The sequence below is a fragment of the Acipenser ruthenus genome, chromosome 2 (genome assembly GCF_902713425.1).
Source record: "Acipenser ruthenus chromosome 2, fAciRut3.2 maternal haplotype, whole genome shotgun sequence".
NCBI classification, from domain to species: domain Eukaryota; kingdom Metazoa; phylum Chordata; class Actinopteri; order Acipenseriformes; family Acipenseridae; genus Acipenser; species Acipenser ruthenus.
Genome location: NC_081190.1, coordinates 79,914,315 through 79,938,609, shown reverse-complemented (window position 1 = coordinate 79,938,609; position 24,295 = coordinate 79,914,315). Strand labels below are relative to the sequence as shown.

Here is a 24,295-nt window from a genome sequence, read left to right as displayed (position 1 = left end):
GAGTCCGAGCTGTGCAGCTGACGTCACACGCAATGAACATGTCGAGTCGCATGTAGATGATGCAGCATTGAGATACGCTGTATTTGAGTTGAATGGTGGATGCAGAGGTTATGGTTGTTTTTCTTCATTTTCGTTATTCATATACTACTGAATACAACTGAAAAGCAACGACGGGCTGATTAAGCAGTGGAGACGCATGATTCTCGGAGAGAGCATTAACTTGGATCTGACGAGCAAGATAAAAATTGACTTTAGACACTGCAATGTAATGACTAAAATCATTAACACCACGCCCTGCCATGCACTGCTCAGAGGCAGATTCAGATGTGAGGCCACAGTTTGGTTCTCACTCGGCTCGAGAAATAGCCAGTGAAAAACCACTTGCACGGCTCAGATGACTCAGTGGAAAAGGGGTAATACAGCCCCAAATGTAGAGCTCATAAAAGAAAGGACAATGGAACTGAATACAGTCAGCCACATTGCCAGCATGCTATGTATGAACTTATTTTAATAGCTCTGCAGTTCAAATCCCAGTGTATGTTAATGCATACACACACAAGAAGAAGTTGTACCAGTGTTGGTTGTGTTGTGCGCAGCATTCAATTATTACTTTCACCACCTTTAACAAATCTCCACAACTGCTACACTCTCAGTCTACTCATAATATTTGCGCTGCAGTTTTGTCTAACATTGACAGCCAAAGTGAATCATGTCATACTTTTTTGCTGTCGAGTGAGAAATCAGATAAAACTGAATATCACTAAGTAATTACACAGAAGATACTCTATGAATGCTCATGCAGTACCATGTTTTTACTTGAGGTACCTAGCCACACGTGGTATACAAATTAATGTACTGTTAAGGCAAATTTAGCTAAACAAATTTTAAAATGTATTTTTGTTAACTCACTTTGCTGCCTACACATCCTGTTGATTCCCAGGCTGAGGTAATGCCTTGTGTCTCTTCTTCATTCCAGCAGGGTTGAGGGGCGCAGGGTTGAGGGGCATAAGGTTGAGGGGCATAAGGTTGAGGGGCATAAGGTTGAGGGGCATAGGGTAGGCTCTGTGTCTCCTGGCCAGGGAAGGCATTCTGGAAATGTACATTCTCTGAAAAATAATAAAATGAATGTGTCAATGTGTATTACTTATTCAAGGGAAAAACAACAGTTCATACGCGAGCAATAAAATAACAGAGATTAAATCAACTGATCACAAAGAAATTCTAAAGTAAAACTTGTAAAGTCTCGTGTCCGATTCACTTTGTTTGTTATTAACTATTAAAATTAAGTGGTTTACCAAATCATGACTACCTTTGCGGCATTTTCTGTGTTACACATTTAACTCTTTGCGGTTCTATGTCAGACCAGGTCTGACATTCAAATTTTTTCTGATCGATCCAACATCAAAAAGGCGTCAATCACAGGTCCCTAGTCGGTTTTTCTCCAGGAAAAAGCAGAGAAAAGCCGGAAAAAAAAATGGAGGCGGATCTGAGCAATACGCATAGTCCCTTCACCAGACATAAACAAACAAACAAACAAACAAACAAACGATAGCTACTTCTGCATCCAGCACTGAAAGAAAATCACAGACATTTGCAAAGCTTTTTGAGATGTTATAGTAATAAAATAATGAATTGGACAGCATTATTGAGGAGTTTGGTGATAAATCAAGTGAGCAAGAGATGATTTATCAGTATGCATGACTATGAAGAAATATGTGTTATATACAGCAAACAAGGAGTGGGGCAGGGCTGGAGATGCAGTACTGAGTGTCCTGTTGATATGCAGTGCCTTTAACTCTTTGCGGTCCACTTAATAAATGGACTGCAAAGGGTTAAAACCTGTTTTACTGTGAATAAAATTACTTTCAAACAGCGTGTGTAAAATAAACAGCTTGTGTGAAAATAAATTAGACCTGAAGCGCCTCACAGGTGCTAAATAAATGAACCGCAAAGGGTTAAATATTTTTAAGGGGACAATACACGGTTAACAATTTTTACAAAACCTAAAATATTTTGGCATGAACCTTACTGTGAATGTCTGTACCCTTGTAAAACTTACTGCAACCTTTTAAAGCTAAAAAAGAAAAAGGATCCTGCTGCTATGACGCATGACCTGCATTCTTCTATTAAAAGATAACCTGAACCATTCAAAATAATTGAAAACATTTGGAAATAGTTTACTTTCCGAGTCATGTTCTTTTGAGAATAGAGATTCATATTCCCTCAAATAATAAAAAAAAACCTACCATCTAGCACTGGATAGTAGCTACTCTGTTCACAGTAAGGATATGGAATGGCACACTGGCTGTTAACAGTCCAAGGAAAGCTAAAGAAAAAGAAAAACAAACAAAAAATAAATACAAAAGTAATGTTCTTTTGTGTTTAACAGTTTTGAATACTAACAGCAAAAACGAAACATTAAAAGTTATTTAAAATCATCATAAGGAAGAAACAAATAATACATATAAAGTATGCATTCAGTACCTAGACTAAAGCAAGTAATAGTGAGAAGGAAAACTAAAGGGCTCTCCGTTATTTTAACTCGGCAGGAGCAAGTATTGTGAAATACAGAAGGAATGATCAGGCTCAATGAAAAAGCTGTACAATATTTCACTGTGTGCTGGAGGAATCCAACACAATAGTAGATTAGGCAGTTAATGTCTTTTTTTAGGAGGATAACAGATTTATAACTCAAAGCAGTTAAGACCATGGTCTCACCTGTAACTGTTAAACAGAAACTTACCCATTATAAATACTTCCTTGGGGGATGCAGGGCAAGCTTTCCGGTGGACTGTACCTGAAATCAGTGGTTAAAGGAACTGATGGTGCAGACCACATTTCTTCTGTTTGGTAAGGACTTGAAACACCTTTAACAAAAAAAAAAAACCCACACACTTAATATATTACACCAGAAAATCTGGGTAGTATATAAAATAAATCTGTTAACTAAATCTATAAATCACTCGCCTGTGTTCCTCTCCACACCTGCAGCAACAGCAGCAAAACTGGGAGTGAAGTTTGTGGCTGGAACTGTTTCGGGCATTTGAGTTTTCTCCATTTGATACAGCAGGCTTAAGACAGGAAATGGTTCTTGTCAATGTATTACAAACGTGCACGTTTCCAGGCATTATTTACCAAGATTGTGATCTTGGTGATTTTTTCTTCTTAGTTTTGTATTATTAAAAGTTTTATATTTCTCAAAAAAGAAAGTCAAACTTTGAAAAGAAATATAAGCTTATAAGACATTAGGTGACTTGAAACATCAGGGTTGCTAAATGAATTCTGTCTGCTCTGAAGACTTTCCCAAAATGAGAACTTGAAGACTAACCAAAGACTGTCTAAAAAACAAAAAAGGTCATTTGTCACACCACAAATAAACCCTTCCTTCTTGATCATCCTTGTGTGTCACCTTTTCGGTTCTCACAGTGCGAATTACTGTAAGTACATTATGTGGGAGGCTTTCTACAAAAACTAGTTCAGTTCAGCACATACTGCATAATTTGGTTCTACATTTTAAAATTGGGAAAATTCAAATCAACTACAATTACAACACTTCAAATTCATCAAAACAAGTAATAACTGCCCAACTCTCCGTTCAATGTTGTGTGATTTCTCTGTTAGAGGAGCCAATGTTCAATTGCGAGTTTCTAACTCACAACTGCTGTTTCATTTGTTCATTATATTAGTTAGTTTTCTTTTAATTGCTGTAGTTCTCTTATAGTAGTTCTGTTAATGTAACACACAAACGTATTGTAAAATATCTGTACCTGTAGTTTGGGTTCGGTGTCGGACAACAACCTCTGTCAGCTGGAAAAACACCATTTTGAATATTTTCCCCTAGGAAAAAATAAATAGCAACAACCATAATTAAATATACTTAATAGTAATGTGTGAAATATTACCAAACATTTAGACAACATCTCATACTGTCTTTGTAGCTGAAATCACATGACCTAAATATGTCTGCCATGGTCATGGCCAGCAACACATTTAGAATGCAAATATGAAGTCAGTACCTCAAATGCTTTGTAACATACAAGAGGTTGACAATATAGCGGTGGCACATTCACATAAAAACTGTCAAGCACGGGTTATTTTTCTTCTACGACACCCATGATCAAACTTGGCCTAGAGAATGTAGCTATGTACTGGCTATGAAGGTCAAGGTTGTTATAATAGTAGAAAACACTAGTGGAGGCTTTGAGTAAATTGCTGATGCTCATAATGCATCAGAGTAGAAAAATGCAACATGTCTATGACTTTTGCACAGCAGTGTGTATTACAGCTCCCTTTGATGCAATACGAAGCATCGCCTTCAAAGCCGCCAAACAGCTTTCTTATGTGAAACAAATACTAACTAAATAACTGTTACACATTATGAAGGCACAGACTTACTTTGCCAGCATTATTTAAAACAATCTACATCTAGCATCCACATAAATGCACATCTTTCTAATCTGTGCTAAGCATAAAGCACCGCCCTGCATTTCATATTCCTAACTCGGTTGGAATTAAAACTAGACTAAATTAAAACAAAAACATTAACCACAGTTTCAGTACTTTTCATTTTCAACAAAAGATGTGCTACAGTGTTGCCAGGGATATAGGAACATCAGTATTTCCATATTATATGTTTTTGGAGGTTAGCTGCTTATAGTAAAAGAAGTTAATGTGAAACACAAAGAGGCTATATTTGTTGCTTGACTAGTGAACTGTACTGTAGTGTGAATGATCTATTTCAGCTCTATGTTATCATATGGGTTTATTCAGCCAGGTTTAATCTCTCACAAGACTATATGCCAAAAGGAAATTCTCTTATCACTACTTCTGGAAATAATGTGTACAGTCTGTTCTTGATGCTGTCATATTTAACCAAAATGCTATCAATCCTAATCGACTGTGTGCCACTAATCCCGTTTAATTTACACATTACAGCCTACCACAGAAGTGGTATTAACATCCGGTGCTTCCCACCCACCTCGTCTTCCGGTGTGTTTTTTATATGTACATCGAGAGAAGTTGGCAACTCACCAAGTACAATAAGTTGCGTTACAAATGGATAGAATTGCTACACGAGGTAACGGCTGCGGGGACCAGCACTGGTATTTACATATACTGGATCCGAGGACGACCCAAAGCCCCAGTGCATCATTTGTCAAGAAATTTTGTCAAACGAAACCCTTAAACCTGCAAATTCGAGTCGCCATTCATCTACAATGCATTCATAATGTATATTTTTACGCAAAAGAAAACAGGAACTTTGCCATCAGCAACTTTCAATGCAAAAAATAACAACATTGTTTGATGAACTGAGGTAGCAAAGATTCAAGCCTAGGGATCTCATTAAGTCTGGTAAGTTATAGAAATACTAACTTTCTACATGTATACATATACACATAAAAATGTGTTTCAAAATGCTGTTGTGAAAACATGTGTGGCAAGTGGTCAGTGGGAAAAATCCAAACACCAAGGTGGTCCCTACATTGAAAAAGGTTGGGAACCACTGATTTCAGAGATGTTAGCAGTCATAGGTGGCAGAACTGCAAACCTACATAAGCTGCCCTCTCTGAGATGCTTATTTAAACCAATTAAAATAAGAACAAGTAAACCCTGCACTGCACAGTGTTGCTGTGATAAAACAGCAACTGTAGTGTTGTGGAACTATGACAATGAGCGCGACATAGACAGTAGTTTACTTTTAGCTGTGGAGGTTGTGCAGTGCAGTTTGGTGATGTTGTGGTCCTTCTCTCCATCCAGGCTGCTCCAGCTCCCCCAGCTCCCCCTGCTGGCTCTCACACTGCCTGACGAGCTTCCTGAGTCTGAGCCCGAGTCTGAGAAAAGCCTCCTGTCCAGGCACTTCCGTCTTGGGTTTGCCAAACACACAGCTACATGGGGGAGCAATAACATTCTTAAATATTCAATACATTTTGAAGACCTGAATTATTTCATTATAAATAGTGTATACCACAAATGGACACTATATAATATACAATATAGTTGTATATTAAATATTCTCCGCCATTAAATCAAACGTTATTTTGCTTGCTGGCTTCTTTGCTCTCCAATATCACTTGCAATTGCTTTTCGCATTATTAATTTTAATATTTACTGTTTAGATCGCCACTTTTCCCTGCCATAGGCTACCGACTCCCCTCAACACAACAAAGCAGTTGCGTCCCGGTCGTTGATGAGAAAGCCATGCCTTAAGAACGGTGGCTTAGAAACACCAAAAAGAAAAACGTTATACTGCAGTAGAAAATGTACATTAATTCGAGATGTTGTAGTATTTAACAATAAGCTTCTAAACACATATTTTACACAGTTCAACCAGACATTGCCAATGTGTGTGTTTACCACGGTAAAGAGGCTTGCGTTTCTACATAGGTAAGCTTGAGAAATTGACACGAGTGGAGTGTTCAAATCACAATACCGCACATTTCTGTTCATCTGATGCATCATGTAGATAACAGATACAAAATAATGCCTTTGGTTAAAATCCCCAAAAATGGAATTGACTCGAAAATGCAGACTGTGGAAAAGGTAGCGGTGGATTTGGAGCATACAGATAAACCTAAAGACATGTGATGGAAACAGATGTGCTTCTTATACACAGCGAGCACAGTGATTGAATGTCTGCTATTTTCAAGTATCCAATTCATTGATACATCGGTCCCTACAAGGTCTGATAAGGTACAGTAGCTAATGTTTTAATATACTAATACCAGCTCGGGAGGGGAAAAAAAATATATACTGGTACGTAATGTTATATTCTGCATAAAAGAGTTGAACAGTAAGCTTGTGCTAAAAAGGTTATCAAAATAATGCATTCAGTACCAAAAAAAATCAAATTAAAATACTAAACTGTATAAATACAGATAATTAAAATATTGTATTATAAAAGTATGTTTAAAAAATAAAAAAGTAATCAATCACTGAAAGATTTCATTTTATAAAGGATGTCACTTAGAACCATATACAACAGTGCTGTTTTATTATTGATTTATTACTAAATAAATAAATAAAAATCTATATACACTACCATACTTTCAGCAGTTAAACGCCCTATATTTAATGTGTCTGGATTATCTACCTACACAGATTGATTAACATTAACTTTATTGTAACATTATACATGACTTATCACTGACTTAATCCATTACGTTTAAATAATCAATTAATGTATTCAATATAGAGTTGACAAAGCTGTTCACGGCTTCATTGTATAATGATAAGATGTCGGTTGCCTCCACTAAAAAGGGGGCAGTAGTGTTAGTGGGTATTTGAATTTTGATTAGCAGGTCACTGCATCGTCTCTGGTTCACAGTCGCAGCCAGTCTCCTGCAGCAACTTTTCAGAGCTGCGCTGGGCTGTGCAGGACCTGCACAGATTTCTGCGGGTGGACTTGAGTGACGTCACACAGCAGCCCTCGAAGAGCGCGCATCTCTGCGAATCTGTGCAGACCTACGGAGAATCGTCGCTACAAGAACTCGACCACTGCATGCTCGTCTCTGTCTAGATTACAGATATAACGAGAATACTTTTCACAGCAAGACACAACTAAAGCACTGTGGAACAACGGTTCCACAATTTTCAAGGCTTTTCCATGCCAATCCAAAAAACAATCAAATTTAAGGTTTTCAAGGCCTTGAATATTACCAAGTGAAAATCAAGGCTTTTCAACGTATGTATGGTTTCCCTACCATTCTGCATCTGCTTGAGAGGGCTGTCCAGTTTTGGACATGATTTGACAGCTTCCTGTTTTCCATTTAAGCAGCGATTTCGTGATCTGTTGAAATTTCTTGATTCTTTGCGTTCAAGATCTCTGTTCTTCTCTGTGGACACAGCAACAGTGTGTTCAGGAACTCTAAAACAGAGAGATCAAGGTGAAGACTATAATTACTACAAATACCATGACAATAATAAACAACATTAAAAATCGACCTAATACCTTGATAAAAACAAAATACAGAAGGCCAATAAAACCAAGTGAATACATTCTTATTGAAAACTTAAAAGGCCAGAGAAATGAGGATATCAAATTGTCCACCTACCCAACAATAACCGCGACCTTCCTTCTGTTTTTCCCAGAGTTCCTCCTTGCCTTTCCATTTGCAGCTGTGGTATTAAACTCCACTCTCTCCTGAGGCTTTTTCTTTAACTGTGCGTCTTCCCTAAGCTGAACATCAACAGAAACATTTCCAGCATCAAGAACTATAAATATCACTACAGCAAAGAATGGAAATAATGGAAAGTGAATGCAATTATGCCATGATTCTGCTGCAGCAGCAGACTGGAGGAAAGAAGAAACTATGCCATTCATAAACCCGGACAATGAAATAAAATATGTGCAATATGATTAAACAAATGGAAGAGACACACACCTCTGCAGTGGAGGCGTCCACTTTCTCCCATGCCTTTTTTTCCATAAAAGGAAAAAAATTGCTGCACTGCTGTATTCTTGTGACTTGGTTGTTGAGCGGTTTCTCCTCTGAGTTGCAAGTGTAAAGGTCTGGTCTACTGCCTATGGTCTCTGTTAGATTCTCATTGTGCTTTGAGTGCGTTTCCATGGGAACCAGACATGCTGCCACCTCCCCCTCGTCTTCAGCACTCTGGTAAGGATCTTTAATACATTGTGCTGATTTTTCTGGCAGGGCTGTGTCTTCGTCAGTGTTATTATTGCAGGTAGTGGTGTCCTGATCCATGTAGTCACCCAGGCTGTCCATTTCCTTCATTGGCAGACACTCTTCCTCTGCAGCAGTAGCCACAGTAGCAATGGGGTTCACTTTGTATTTACTATAATACACAGAGACTTTGTGTTTCTTCTGAGGCTGAGCAGGTGTCCCAGAGTTCTTTTTTGATCCATTCTGGTTTCTGTTTGGACCATTTGCCACGGCAGGAGACCCTTTGCCTTTGCCTTTATCTGATGTACTGCATGAATCGACAAATGTCTTGCAACTACCTGTAATCCTGGTAAAAAAAAAAACACAACACACTGTTTTAATATAAAAAGTATACAGTATGTTACCATCATATGTGCTTGTGGCGGAGTGTCCCGCCCCTATTTATTATTATTTGTATTTTTGTTTGCGGCGCGGGTAAAAGCGCCGCGTCTTTTATTATTATTTAAAAACCCTGTGAGGATGCATGGCTGATCAGCTACTGATTACTTAAATAGCTGACAGTCATGCATCCTTACCAAACGCGTGCAGACTCTGGCCGGGGGATAATAAGATAATTACCAACTAGTTAATCCCTCGGCCAGAGTATATAAACCTGCAGCTCTCTGCACTTGATGTTGGGGTGTTGGAGTAGAGAGTACGGGGAGCGGAGAGAAGGAATAATATTTAAAGACGCGGCGCTTTTACCCGCGCCGCAAACAAAAATACAAATAATAATAAATAGGGGCGGGACACTCCGCCACAGTGCTCCAAGCAGCAGTGTGGAGTAGTGGTTAGGACTCTGGACCGGAGGGTCGTGGGTTCAATCCCAGCTGGGGGAACTGCTGCTGTACCCTTGAGCAAAGTACTTTACCTAGATTGCTCCAGTAAAAACCCAACTGTATAAATGGGTAATTGTATATAACAATAATGTAATTATATGTAAAAATAATGTGATATCTTGTAACAATTGTAAGTCGCCCTGGATAAGGGCGTTTGCTAATTAATAAATAAATAAATAATAATAATAATAATAATAATAATATTTTATAAGGAGGCTGTGTGGTCCAGTGGTTAAAGAAAAGGGCTTGTAACCAGGAGGTCCCCAGTTCAAATCCCACCTCAGCCACTGACTCGTGTGAACCTGAGTAAGTCACTTAACCTCCTTGTGCTCCGTCTTTTGGGCGAGACGTAATTGTGAGTGACTCTGCAGCTGATTCATAGTTCACACACCCTAGTCTCTAAGTCGCCTTGGATAAAGGCGTCTGCTAAATAAACAAAAAATAATAATATTTTAATAAATGATACAGTGTAAAGTTACCCATACAAATACATTTTTTAATATTTCACTGCCAATGAATCAATCCCCCTAACTGTCATGTATTCTTAAAGATTTACAGTTAATATAAACTTTTCCCTAAAGGGGACCACAGATGCCTTCATACCTAGCGGAACTGGAGCTGACTGTATCAACAGGGCTGTTGTCTTGAGTTAATGCAGAGTCATGATTATGTCTGGTTCCTGGTGTGGAAAATTCTGTCAAAATGTAGCGGGCTTGATAACAGGCCATCCAACACACACCAAACAATGACACGCTGTTAAAACAAAACAAGCAAATTAACTTCAATTATACAAATCCCACTAAGAATACCACTTAGCTTAATGCATTATAAATGTATTACAATTTGAGGCATACAACCATTTTTCAGTCTTACGAAAGGAGTGTCCCCTTTACAACGATGTAGTCAGGAAACACAGATAAGAGTCCATGCATTTTGTGTTCCGCCACATAACGAGAATACAAGTGCAGGTGTAATGGCAATGTTGGGCAAATGGGAGCTATGAACATACTACCTTATAACTGTGATATAAAGAGCAGTCTTACAACTGGGAGCACTGTAATATCAAAAGGGAAACGGAAAAAAAGTAAATAATTAAATTTAGACATTTGTTTTACACTAACCTTTTGCGTATGATATTTGAATAAATTGGTTTTCATTAATCCTTCACTCAACCCTCAACTCAACTTAGCTGCATTATCAGACCTGCCAACCCTGACATTTTTTTTTTGGAGTAGCACTCTTTCACGCAGACATCTCTGGGGGTCCAGGGGGCTTCTCCCCAGAACTGGTTTTAGGGTATAAAATGGCTAAATGCTACACTCTGGTGAGTTTTGAGTATGAATTTTTCACTAAAAAAAATGATATTAGCTATGATTGTTTCAGTTTAAATTAAATTTTGTTTACCTTGTATAGATGAAACCTTTTTAATTTATACCAACTGAATTATTTCAAGTACAGAAAATAGCAATTTTTGTAGTATGTTTGTATTTTATTAAAACATAACAAATTGAAATGTATAAGCTTCTAGAACAGAGAAACAAAGCACTTTCAACAAAGGAAAAAAAAAACTTGTAAATAGTCACCGAGTCAGCACCAAATGTAATAGCTATCCACAAAGTGAGTTGTTTGGAACAGAAAGGAATCCAACAGGTCAAACTGCACTTTCAGATCTTGAATGTTTAGCTTCATAGGTGGCTGACTTGGCTTTCCTGAGCAAGGTGTCACTAAAGGTTTGTATGCGACACACTTGCTGCTTTCCTGACATCATGACTTTGTGCGTTACCACTGAACTTAGCATGTCTGTGCTCAGACTGGCTCTGTGTTTTGGGTTTTGTTTTTGGTCACCAAGCTGAACACGCTTTCAGAGTCAGCATTACTGTGGAAGATGACCAAAATGCCTAGCGCGGTAACATTACAGTAATGCCTGATTCTTTTGTTCTGGACAGAAATATAAAGTTTCCTTCTACAGGATTCCTGCTGATCCAGACAGGAGGGTAAAATGGATTTCAGCGATTAAAAGAGAATAAAAAAACAAAAAAAGACTGGACCCATTTGTTTGTATTGAGCGCTTCATAAAAAGTTAATATCAGTAAGCATATATTGGTAGTTCTGATATTACGTTATTATTAGTCGTAGTAGTATTAAGTCCCACTTTAACACGCTTACTTGTATGGCCGTTTTTTTTCATAAATATTTAGCTATACAGTTAAACAGGATTAAGGATTACAGAAGCCTTACGTACCTTAACCACATTAACAATGTTAATGCTGTGCTCATTTTTATAAAATCAATTTTACTGACATCCCTGTATGGCAACAGGCATTTGTGAAAAACGGGACAACGAGTCAAAAACAGAATATTAAACTCCCTCGACATTCTCGTAAAATCCTCATTCAGCTGTATTTTCTGTTCATGCGATGCAGTTATCTAAACCAAGCACATTTTTTTTTTTTTTTTAACCGCAAGTGGGGTTTTTCCCTAGACAAAAATGAATGCATAACTAATGCATTAATTAAAAAACAAAGGTACTGTAGCCAGTTTGAAATAAATAATTTCCTCACAAGTAACAGTACTTCACACTCCCTACAGTGTGTCCGAAACTGGCAGTTGAAACAAAAGCCCGATAGGCTATAGTAGAATGCCAGTGATTATACAAAGAAACTGGGTGGCAGGAATTTCTGTCAGTCAACCTACGAGAACTTGACGTGACGTTGCAACACTTTCTCTAACTACAGGCAACATTACAGATGATGAGCGAAATATGGATTACGTATTATTGCGTATCATCTCTGATAAAAGCATACCCGCGTTTCACCAACTTAAAATGCGTAGCGGATACGCAAAATGCGTAGAGGTTAGCAGGTCTGCATTATTTTTGCCTTACCATGTGACGATGATGGTGACCACCCAGAAGTTCTCCTCCCAGCTGGGTCCTGGAACCACCTGTGCACACAGTGGCAACATGTGATGAGGGAGAGTCACGTTGAGAGTGAAGGAGAACAACGAGCCCCGACCTGTCACGAGGGTCAGATCTCTGAACACCCTGGACGAGGTAAAATCTGGAGTGAATCTGGGAAAAAGGAAGAGCACGAGGCATTTAAATCGCATTTAAAAAAAAAAAGGAGTACTTCTCCTACACCTGAAAGCACTTTACAAAGTTAACCGCACGATTTGTAAATGTGACAGCACTCTGCTCCACAGGTAACAATGTTTAAATGACCCTCTGCTTGTTTTAAAGAACCTGTTTCAGTATTCAGGTGAATAATAAAGACATTCTGTACGTACGCAATGCTGATTTCACGGGAGGAGTTGTAATCCATCTGGAATGAATGACACTCCAGTACTTCAAAGCCAAACCCTTGGCACTTGTATCCATTGATGTTCATTGAAATCACTTTTAATGGCAGCTCTCCTGCATTTTCCACTTTAAAGGTCTTCTGAATGACATATGGTGGTTTGTTGTTTTTCAACCCTAGACAGGAATAAAAAAGGAAATGTAAATTGTTTGCAAATTTGCCATGATTTCATATTACCTATGTGGACAACGCAGCCTTGACTACAGTGTTGAGATGACTGAAGACATTACTAGAACATACAGGAAAGTGATTTTTTCTTTGTTTGCATGATGCTTTACTAGGCTAATAATTAATAATAATAATAAGAATAATAAGAATAATAATAGTCATATTACATTGCCTCCATAGAAGGGCTAATTGCACATTGAGGGTACTGTTTATTAACCACTTGGCTGCTGTATCCTTGAATGCAAATGCAGGTATTGGTATCGAGGCCCTCACCGTTTCTACATTCCATGAGCGTAGACTGCGGGAAGTTGAATCTAAGCGAGGCCCCTGGCCCTGGCAGCTTTCCTCCCACTCGCAACATCTCTCTGGCACCTAACCCTTTCACAGTGACCATGTCAAACACTGTCAAGTTATTCCTGTTTAGAAAAAATAAAAATATATTAAAAAAAATAAAATAATAAAAAAAACGGCAGGGAAGGTTTTTATTTTTAAATTGAAGATTCCACGTTACACACACAATTTATGAATCACTGTTTAAATCCTAATATCCCCATCCCAACACTTTACTTTTATTTAAAAAAAAAAAAAAGGTTCTTAGAACTCCCGAAGATAATCCCAAACTATAACAGATTCAGTTGGTATTCCACTATTAGCAATACAGCTACTTGTGGTCATAGTCACCTTATCAGTATGATTGATGTTACGGTTTTGTGTTCTGCCGGTGTAAAAATGACACCGATTTCCTTTGTCTCCCAAGGTTGTAAATTGATCTGTTGCACTCTTTCTCCAGTCATGCTTTTATTATCGCTGGTATCCTGCATTACAATATTTAATAACTGTTACATACATTTCTGTAAGGTCCATTTAATTTGCTATAGCTTGCCAACAGATTTTTAAAGTACATATTCTGCTGTACTATATTAATAAGACATTGGTCCCTCACTAAATTCCTTATTTTAGTATATACATATTTTATAGTTTACAGTAATTAATAGTTACAGATGTTTAAAGGAAATATATATCAGCTTCAATAAAGTCTTCCATACATAGTAAAAACTGTTTTTCTATCAGGAAGACAGTTCCCATGTACATCCCCAGATTTTGATGCTCTCAATAAATTGTGCTAAATAATGTCCTAAACAAGATGTATCACAGTTAGTCAGCATTTCTCTAGATTAACAGTATTTATAACTAAACTGTGACAAATACAAAAATGAATCTTCAAAAAGGATTAAGGGATCAGACCCTGCAATATAAACTGAAAAATATAAGCTAAACATACCAGATTTTTGGTCAATGTGAACTCAGTTGTAGTGACATTAACAGCTAGTGGGTTTATCTTGAACCTTAAAGAAAAAGATAAAACATTGGTTTAAAAAAAAAAAAAAAAAGACCACCACACACACAATTTTGGCCTACAGGCATTGCAGTCAGACCACTTTATTACGATGATGGCATTAGGTTAAATGCATGCTCTTGTATTTCACTCCACCAGCATTCTTCTGAGTAATGTAGTTGTCTCACTTGATTGTAGGTCTTGGAATTTGTCCATACTACTTTGTTTGATGTGAAGGTATTCTGCATCTATCCATCAATGTGATGCTGATCATTACTGGCAATACAATATTATTTATTTATTTGTTAATATTCAGGGTAGTTCATTTGCTTGAATTAAAATTAATTTCTGCTATTCAGCCTATGTAATATTGTAATATGCAATAATATCCAATTACATGTGAAGATGTGATCCAAACTCTCAAATCATTGTTTCATTTTACAAATAGAGTATATTTATTATTATTATTATTATTGGGGTTTTTTTGTGACCAATTATTATTTTTATTTATTTTCCCCCAATCTGGAATGTCCAATGATATTTTTTCTCCTCCCCGCAGCAGGTCCCCACACAGCACAGATGTTCAGAGGTCATGTGAGCGTCTTCCGATCTCACATGCCTAAAGCCATAATCGCTTTAATGCAGACCAATCCAGAGCAGAGATGGGTGGGCTACCGATCCCAGAGAGCCAATGTGAGGCCCCCTTCGGAGTCCTCTGCAAAGTTCAGCCTCTCTGCACAGCCCGGACGCAAACTGGCGCCGTTCAAGCTGTATGGCTCATCCTGCGCTCCCAGCAACAGCGCTTCAACTGGATGAGCCCCTCGGGGACCCTCGAATCAAAGTATAATGTAACCCTTTATAGACCTCACACTGCACAGCACTACTAGCCCATGTGACTGGAACTGAAGTAAATGCACACATTGGCAGACATTAAAAACATGAAACTTTACTTCAACATCTATATTTTTACTAGTAACACCTATTTCAAAAGCAAAGAACCTCACACTAGATCATACAGTTTTGTACCACAAATCTTACAGCAGATTAAAATACACAATGCATAATTTGTCATTTGGAATATTTAAGAAAATCCACGTTTGTTTACTGGGTCTAAACTGGGTTAAAATGTAAGAAGTACACAACCATCAAAGTTTATAATTACCATTTTGTGAGTAAATCCAAGGCTCCCAAGGGATCTGGATATAAAGACAGCGGAAGAAGTTGCACAGTAATTGGAGAAGCCAGCGGGTTCTTTAGTGTGAAATGCTTCATCTGTTTGTTGGAAACAACAATTTACACTGTATCAGTGATATGTTTAAATCAGTCCTTGCTTTAACAATTAAAGAAGTTGGCAAATCAGAATCCTTTTCTATGTTTAATATGTAATATGAGGCTGTGTGGTCCAGTGGTTAAAGAAACGGGCTTACAACCAGGAGGTCCCCGGTTCAAATCCCACGTCAGCCACTGACTCATTGTGTGACCCTGAGCAAGTCACTTAACCTCCTTGTGCTTCGTCTTTCGGGTGAGACATAGTTTTAAGTGACTCTGCAGCTCATGCATAGTTCACACACCCTAGTCTCTGTAAGTCGCCTTGGATAAAGGCGTCTGCAAAATAAACAAATAATAATAATGTTTTGTAAGTAAAAACAAAATGCCATAACATTGCTTGGCACAGAACTGGAACTAACTGCCCCTGTATTAAGATTCAGAAACTGTTTATTCTATATTATATATTTCCAGACCTTGCTGTCGTTGACCAGAGTAGCACCAAAGTCCATTGTGACACCACTTTCCATTGGTAGTCGTGGCCAGCTGTAACAAACAAAATGTACTAAGCTTAACAGAAAATTTAACTTTCAATAAGGTCTTCCTTATACCTAATTTCATAGCTATAAGATGTAAAGCAGATCAAGTACCCACAGCGATTCTTAACCCTTCTCTCTAACCATACCAGATCACAAAATATACAATTCAATAAAATCGTATTTCCCATCGTCTATACTCTGTTGCAGAATGAATATCGTCAGAGATAGAAATACAATTCCTAGTGACTGAACATAAGAACCATTAAAAACGCTGCAAGTCAAACTCAATAAATCTATACGTTTGCCTGTAAGCTCAGGCTTGACTACCTGAAGGTTTCTGACATTCATAAAATCTACATTTAAATTACCTGCAGGTCTTCAGGTTCTTTCTGTTTTGCCACATGTCGCACAGCTCTGTAGCAAGACCAATGTCTACCTTCCAGGTGCTGGAGTCCAACAGGAGGCTCTTCTGCCACTGAGGACCCGCTGCCACACCAAACAAGACAAGAGCAGTGATGCACCAAACATACCATTAAAATGCACAAGCTGGAACAAAATTATTATGAAGCTTAACCAACTACATTTTTGTCTGCATCTTTTTCCATCACAGACATAGTAATCGAAGCAGTGGATTCTTTTTTAAAATACATTACACATACAATTAACACATTTTAACTTGAAAGCGTCATTTCATCACTTAAACTAATGTCACACCATATCTCTTTTTTGTTTCATTTTACCATGTCAACATTCTTCTGATTCTTTTGTTGCTTGATTTATGTGTCACAGCAAAGAGTACGTCACTGTCAAGCGGAGGTATAGGGAGAGCGCATACAGCACCTAGTAAACGTGCAGAGCCTGATTTTATTTTCTGTCTGGTGCGAGACGGACGCTGTGTGCACTACTCCACAATGCACCCTGTGATTTGATAGGAAATGCTGAGGGTCCATTTTACCTGTGGCAGGCATCCCTAGGAGACACTGAGTATCACACTCTGCACTGGCCTCAATAATCAGATCCCCCTGCTGGTTATAAAAAAGAATGCATGAAAAGAGAAATCTGACTTATCAGATCCTTTATCAGATCAATACAAAAAGTATGTAAGTACCAGACATATATCCTGCCTCACAGCTGTAAACACAAAACCAGAGCTATCAGAATACCATGAAAAAGTAGATGACTTACAAGTGTATGTTAGATATATGTAAAAGCGTACATGTCTGCAGCATTTAGATGTGCCGCCAATTTAACAAATATAGGAAAATATGTATTACTTTTATTATGATAAAGCTATGGACAGTAAAAGTACCTCCGACATGGTGGAACTAATCTGCAGTGGCATCTCCAAAGAGAACCCAGCACTAGTGACCAGGACCAGACTGGTCATCACATTCACTGGAGCATCCCTGGCTGTGAACTGCAAAGAGAACACCTTCCAACAACCCGGAGGCAGAGTCACTGGACCACTGAAGTTCAGAATCTAAACAGAAGGAAGGAAATACGATACATAAGTATATTAGTGTGAATTCCTCAGTAGGAGGAATGATATTACTCCAATTTGTGTTAAAAACACTGACAATTAAAAAAAAAAATAATAATTAGAACCTTGAACATAACTTTACCTTGAATAAGCCTTCGACTTCATGGGGTCTGATGACATCATTTACGGTGAAGCTAAAATCAAAGCCATTTGTCATCCAAATGTCCAACAATTCTCTTCCATTCTGTTTCTGCTTCATGTGAAATAAAGTTGGAGGTTCATAGCCAGAACTACAAAAAAAAAAAAAAAAAAACAATATTGTATGCTTTTCCATATTATGTACCTGTATACGCTGATGATGGTTCAGGGCAAGGAAAGGGGCAGCACAGCAAGTACAAGAGTAACATATACATGAAAAGATGAGAACTTGAACAGTATATGAGAAATACAGAAACATAGTTACGAAACTGTAAAACCACCCACATCCTCCCACAGCCTAATCATCATTTTCCCCACTGGCACAGATTGAGAAGAGCAGAATCTTTGTCACTGTCTTTCGTGTGATAACATTTATCTAATTTTAGAGCCGGCTGACACAGATTACCATCACAGTCCAAGCTACGTGTTCAGAGCTTAATGTGTCTCTTCTGTCACCGCATAGCTATGCCGTGTTGTTAAAAAAGCTTCGTAATACCCGAGTCATCATATTAGCTTTTGTTGAAACGTTCACACTGCTTTAAACCATATTAGATTGCTATTAACACCTGCTGCAAACTGTAAGGCACTAGAGGCACTGAACTTGATAATGATTCAGAGGTACAGCAACAGTTCTTATGCTACAAACATATTTAAACAATAAATGAAGGGTGCACCATGTCCAGGTTTGTATGCTTGCAAGGGATACAGTTGTCTCTAAGTACACCCAATATGTTTTCTACTCAAAGCTGTGGAATTGAAGTCAGTTTATGCGCTGCTTGTGTGCAGAGTCTGAAAATGGAATCACATTCAGCGGCCGGCTGTGCTGTGAATTTGCAATCCCGATGGGAGTGAAAGGCAGGGATAGATTTCATAGTTACCAATTTACATGTATCTGTACATGTTTACTTACCCATCTGTGATGAGGAACGCTGGGTATGTTTTCAGTGTGTAGCTGCCTTTGAGTACCTGCATACTGATTTGACTCAAGCACTTGTTCTTATTATCACGTGAGTTAGCTGAAAGACCAGACAGGTAAACATTTTTTAAACCATTCCAATAGTGCACTGGTAAGTCTGGGTGGTGGTGGTATAATTATCAATCCACTTACAAATACAAATCTGCTGAGGGGGGCATACGGCATAGACAGAACCTTTGGCCTGTCATCATATGTCATCAGCATTGTCAAATGAAACAGAACCAATTAAAAACAGAATAAACAACTTTCTTTAATTAGTGGACGCCACTCAGACAATATACATACCTTTACATACTACTGAGGCAACATGTGTGAAATTTGCTGCAGAAGCACTCAATGGCAGAGGCTCAAATTCTACAGTGCTTTCAGTCTTTGAAACAATTTGTATTTCCTAGAACAAAAACAATCAAGTAAAGACCATCATTACAAATGTTAACATGAAAAGAATCGATGCATGCTAAGTGCTAGTTCTTTTTTTAATCTAAAAAAGAACTGCATGCACAACGACAAAAATAAAAAACTACAACTTAGCGCAGACATTCAATACAAAAGAAGAACTGATTTCTTACCTTTACATACAAATGTTTGGCTCCTGAATTCAAAATATAAATATTGATCTTTGGCTCCCCTGAAAAAAGAAACAGCAACATTTAAAACATTGCCAATTTCCTTTAAACTATTTAAAAACTTTTACATTGGCAGGCTTCAACTTGTTTGGCTAAACAGACAGAATTTTAAAATGCTCTTCATGTATCTTCTATATATATTCTTCTATTAAATTTGAAAATACTGTGATTTTCCACTAGAGGGCACTCAATTCTCTCTTTAAACTTACACTTCAGGACATAATTTCAGATTGTGCTTCTGTAGAGAATTACAATACAGGAAATCTAACACTAATGATTTCCTGTTTGAAAACAGCTAACAAAGCTTTAGGAAAGCTTGTTAATTAATAAATAAAATAAATAAATATAAATACAGATATTACCCTTCACAGCAATATAACATTGCTGATCCCATGTGTAACATTAATGTTAAAAATGAAAAATGTCACATGAATATTTAGTGCGTTTCAGAAGGTTAGATTAAAATTCTACTAAAATAAGTCGTAGAAACTACATAATAATCTAGTATACTTACACAATCCATTCTCACCTGTTGGTATTACAAGCAGCACAGAAATATGTTCTAGTATATACTGCTTCAGCTTCTCAAACTCTTCATGTTTTTCTCTTTTTTCAGACAGACTGATTTGTACTACAGGTTTTTTGTCCCTTACAAAGGAGAACCCCTGGGAAACAACAGGAAACATTCCAGTCATGAGAAAAAAAAAGAAAAGGCCAGGGGTTAAAGCCTACTTCACTATACAGTAATGTCCTGCCGAAACGTTACTACAATTGACAGAGAGTGTATATGCAGTGCCTTTTTCATGGCTTGATTTTGTCATTTACCGATCTGGTCATAAGACTTCCAAGACCAAAAACTCTCGATACATGGAGGAGATAGGCATTGTTAATCGTATGTTCATATTAGGGCTGTCAAGCGAATTAAAAAAAAAAATGAATCGCTATTAATCTGGCAATTACAAAAATGTTAATCTCAGTTCATCTTGGTTTTAAATCACATATTTAATTGATACAATTACTGCATCCATCTAATTTACGTTTATTTTATTACTGATGCTATTATTATTATTATTATTATCATCATCATCATCATCATCCAAAAACAACCCAGCATAAAAACACTGTTTTCCTATTTCTGGATTCTGGATCCTATTTGTTGGTCCCTCTTTATAGTTTTATATTTAATTTACAATCCAGCATTGGTTGTTAAATTGTTTGACCCAACTTTATTGAACCTCCAGAATTGTAAATAATATTGTTTAAAAATAAAATGTGGTTATTGAAATAAAATAAAAGCTACAATGTTATTGGGTCTGCAGTTAGTAGCAATCCACTTTGCAATAGCACTGGTTATGGTATCGTACTGAACTTGACTCATGGGTTTGCAGCGATCCTGAATATCTCAGAGTACTCTGTCGGAACTGACAGGTTTCATTTGTTGTTGTTGTATTGCTGTTGTCTGTCACAGAAGAATTACTCAAAAGTGTATTTTGAAAGTGAAAGCATGTTTAGCAGCACGCAGGTGTTACAGCAGACTAGATGCACTTCTGTGATACTGGAACTCACTTTGACAGTAGATAAAAGTAACCCTCTTTCTATCCAATGAACCCATTCACAAGTCCTTCAGTTTGAGTGCTTTGCTACATAATGCGGTTCCGTGACTAATTTGATATTCTTTTCATGGTTAATGCCTACAACTTTTTACACTTAAAACTTGAATTCCTGTTTCAAAAGGTCTTTTCAAAATGGCCGCTCTAGTGCACTGATAGTGTAAGGATTACTGGCCACACTGTCAAACATTGTCAAACAGGTAACACAGCAATAACGATCCATTATTATTAGTTTATTTAGCAGACGCCTTTATCCAAGGCGACTCGCAGAGACTAGGGTGTGTGAACTATGAATCAGCTGCAGAGTCACTTACAACGTCTCACCCGAAAAACGGAGCACAAGGAGGTTAAATGACTTGCTCAGGGTCACACAATGAGTCAGTGGCTGAGGTGGGATTTGAACCGGGGACCTCCTGGTTATAAGCTCTTTTCTTTAACCACTGCACCACCACCACCACCACCACCCCCACCCCCCCCCACACACGCACGCACGCACGCACGCACGCACGCACGCACGCACGCACGCACGCACGCACGCACGCACGCACGCACGCACGCACGCACGCACGCACGCACGCACGCACGCACGCACGCACGCACGCACGCACGTGCAAAATGTAAAAATGTTGAAAAGTTTTGGCATTAACATTAAGTCATTACTGAAGTGCAACAGCGAGGCCTTGATTTTCTGTGACTTCTACAACCAATAATAACTTTTGTTTCACCAACTTGCTTTTGTCACATATCTTCTGATTGTTTATGATGATGAGACAGTATTTAGACTTTCCTTCTAAGGAAAAATGTGAAAATCACTACTGAAGTCTCCGGCTAAGAGAACGCCCCTCAGGAAGAAAGCAAAGTGTTCTTATAGCCAAAGTGTTCTCTAAGACGGAGTTAGCCACCAAACACAATATGAATCAATAAATACATATGTATTACTTGTCATGACGCATGTGCGTCAACATATGAAATTAAATGAATAAGTAAAAGCAACAGGCAAGTGTATGTTAATAAACTATAATTAATAAAATTAACAGACAAACTAACGTTAATAAAACAAACAAAACAGAGTCAAAAAGCTTAAATCGCTCTGTACTATGAAATGAGGCTGTGTTTCGGTTTATCAGACACAAAAATAATGGGGGTTACTTATGGTTAACTTAACGTTAATAAACTAACTGTCAAACTAAATGAACACAGCACCCCTACACATGTTACAAAATACAGCAGCAATATACAAGGCATGCACATTATTTAACAGAATGGTGAAGCAACTTGCAACTCGTGTTCTTTTAAGCAAAGTTCCTGTTCCTTCAACTGGAGCATTTACAATGGGAAAAATCTGTTTCGCCACAAGGGTGTTCCCTTAGGCGAAGTGTTCTCTTAGGAGGCATTCCCATATGTGCAGACTACTGTGTTTGAAAAAAATCTGGATAGGGAAAATCTAAAATTCAGAATACCAAAATTCTTCACTTCTTGTTAAACAACCCCCCCGCTCTCCACCCTTTTCAAATCTTGGTTATATGTTTGTTTTTGAAAAATTGGCAAATAAAAAAAGGAGCAGATTCTGAATTTTTTAAATTTCCCTACAATGTATTATTTATTTTACCCTGTAACACAAATAAGAACAGTTTTTGTCACATTTTCTGTAACATTTAGAATATACCACAGGCACTAGCAGATCAGATTCATTCTGTGTGAAGTCTCTTACCTGAGAATATTTGTTGCTTTTATTCAATAAACTGCATTCGAGTTGTAGTACCACAATACGGGTATCGGATGCATCTTCCTGTACACACAATAAATTGTGAATTAGTTGCAGCTCAATCACATGAGGATATTCCAAAGTACTACTGGGATACTGGAATTCTCGCCCAGAGTATATTAGTACCCTGCTAATGGAGAAGAAATCAGACAACACAACATAGGCAGGTAAGTTATGGGTTTGTTCCTTAAAATATGTTAGCAATGGACTATAAAAGAGAGACCCGCACTCTCAATTATGCTCCAAAAATGTACATCTTTAAGTCATAAAAACATATCACCAATCATTTCAACACAAAAGTACCTTCGTCACGGACTACAGACAGGGTGTGGAAATGAAAACGGTCAACTGGGAAAGTCACAATGCACTTGAGCATTTGTGCATTCCTGAATGAGTGCACTTAAGCAGCTATCCTGTCAAAACCTATTATTGTGTCAGCACAGTCAGACAGTCAGTGTGAAATGGCGCCCAAAAACGTAACCAATTAACTAGACTTATTTTTTTATGTTCTATATGCGTCCTATAATTTGGGGTGTCACAGGGAAGCAGCAGATGCAAATCACAATGAGCAATTTCATCACAATAACATTGTGCTTTGCATGAAAATACAAATGAAAAAACAAGTGTCAAAGACATACACCCACTTCCACACCTATAAATACGAAATCAGAGCCATCAGTATCACGAAAAAGTAAAATCACCGTGACTTGCACCCATGAATTAAGTGCTTCCTATGCTACAAGTACAAATTTAAGTTTGTGAAAGGGAGTTGTAGTCTCCTCACAATTAGAACTACAGGTACAGCAGGCACATACAGAAAATCCTGAGCCAGGTATCTGACATGAAAGATAGCTGGGTATCAGCGTACCCTTTCAGGGTAGCGTAATGTTAAATTACTAAATACAAAAAAAAAAAAAAAACAACTAAAGAGCCACTCCCCTTGAGACTCGTAATACGTTTTGCTCCATTCTTCCGATTTTGTTGTGAAAACTGTAAGAAAACTTAAAACTGCAGCCACAATTGGCTGATAACCATTCGAAATGAATGACCAAATGGGAACGGGAGGTCCTAGGCAGGTTTGGGAACCCTGGTTTCAGAGTATCCCAAATTAGAATGCAGATTTGTATTTATTAATTTACTTGTCTGTGTTACTCTAAACCAAAACACGTGGTTACAAAGTCAATCTTCAATCTGTGTCAATCTTCTCACATGCATTACAATTGAATATCCTTCCATGTGGTAAGGGTTTATAAATGTATGCAATGTTCATACAAAAAATAAAAAGATCTATCCATGCCAGCTTATCAAAAAAGAAACACTAATTTCCTATGCAACGGGTTTGAAGCAATCACATAAATGTAGTTTATCGGAAACACAGTGCATGGTAGTAGATAGACCTTTTGGCAGGATCGGACACAGGATTGGTTGTAACTGCAGTTTTCTGCTATGTATCCAACAGCCACTGACTTCCTACAC

At 37.8% G+C, this 24,295-nt stretch overlaps 1 protein-coding gene across 2 annotated transcripts in view; it reads right to left on the bottom strand.

Annotated features, from left to right (window-relative positions):
* Positions 1–24,295, bottom strand: part of LOC117409378 (transmembrane protein 131-like) — a 57,786-nt gene that overhangs the window by 580 nt on the left and 32,911 nt on the right. The window contains exons 8-33 of one of the 2 annotated variants that reach the window (XM_034015342.3): positions 22,766–22,843; positions 19,959–20,109; positions 19,388–19,446; positions 19,104–19,209; positions 18,753–18,858; positions 17,787–17,934; positions 17,474–17,644; positions 17,120–17,189; positions 16,533–16,650; positions 16,102–16,171; positions 15,522–15,631; positions 14,306–14,369; positions 13,705–13,838; positions 13,297–13,439; positions 12,785–12,971; positions 12,384–12,569; positions 10,103–10,252; positions 8,382–8,967; positions 8,052–8,176; positions 7,701–7,864; positions 5,697–5,885; positions 3,768–3,837; positions 2,968–3,071; positions 2,744–2,867; positions 2,247–2,326; positions 910–1,106 (exon numbers count right to left, since the gene is read on the bottom strand). In XM_034015342.3, coding sequence (XP_033871233.3) covers positions 910–1,106; positions 2,247–2,326; positions 2,744–2,867; positions 2,968–3,071; positions 3,768–3,837; positions 5,697–5,885; positions 7,701–7,864; positions 8,052–8,176; positions 8,382–8,967; positions 10,103–10,252; positions 12,384–12,569; positions 12,785–12,971; positions 13,297–13,439; positions 13,705–13,838; positions 14,306–14,369; positions 15,522–15,631; positions 16,102–16,171; positions 16,533–16,650; positions 17,120–17,189; positions 17,474–17,644; positions 17,787–17,934; positions 18,753–18,858; positions 19,104–19,209; positions 19,388–19,446; positions 19,959–20,109; positions 22,766–22,843 — 3,690 coding nt within the window. The remainder of the gene's footprint in view (positions 1–909; positions 1,107–2,246; positions 2,327–2,743; positions 2,868–2,967; positions 3,072–3,767; positions 3,838–5,696; positions 5,886–7,700; positions 7,865–8,051; positions 8,177–8,381; positions 8,968–10,102; positions 10,253–12,383; positions 12,570–12,784; positions 12,972–13,296; positions 13,440–13,704; positions 13,839–14,305; positions 14,370–15,521; positions 15,632–16,101; positions 16,172–16,532; positions 16,651–17,119; positions 17,190–17,473; positions 17,645–17,786; positions 17,935–18,752; positions 18,859–19,103; positions 19,210–19,387; positions 19,447–19,958; positions 20,110–22,765; positions 22,844–24,295) is intronic. The other variant, XM_034015343.3, reaches the window with a different exon arrangement.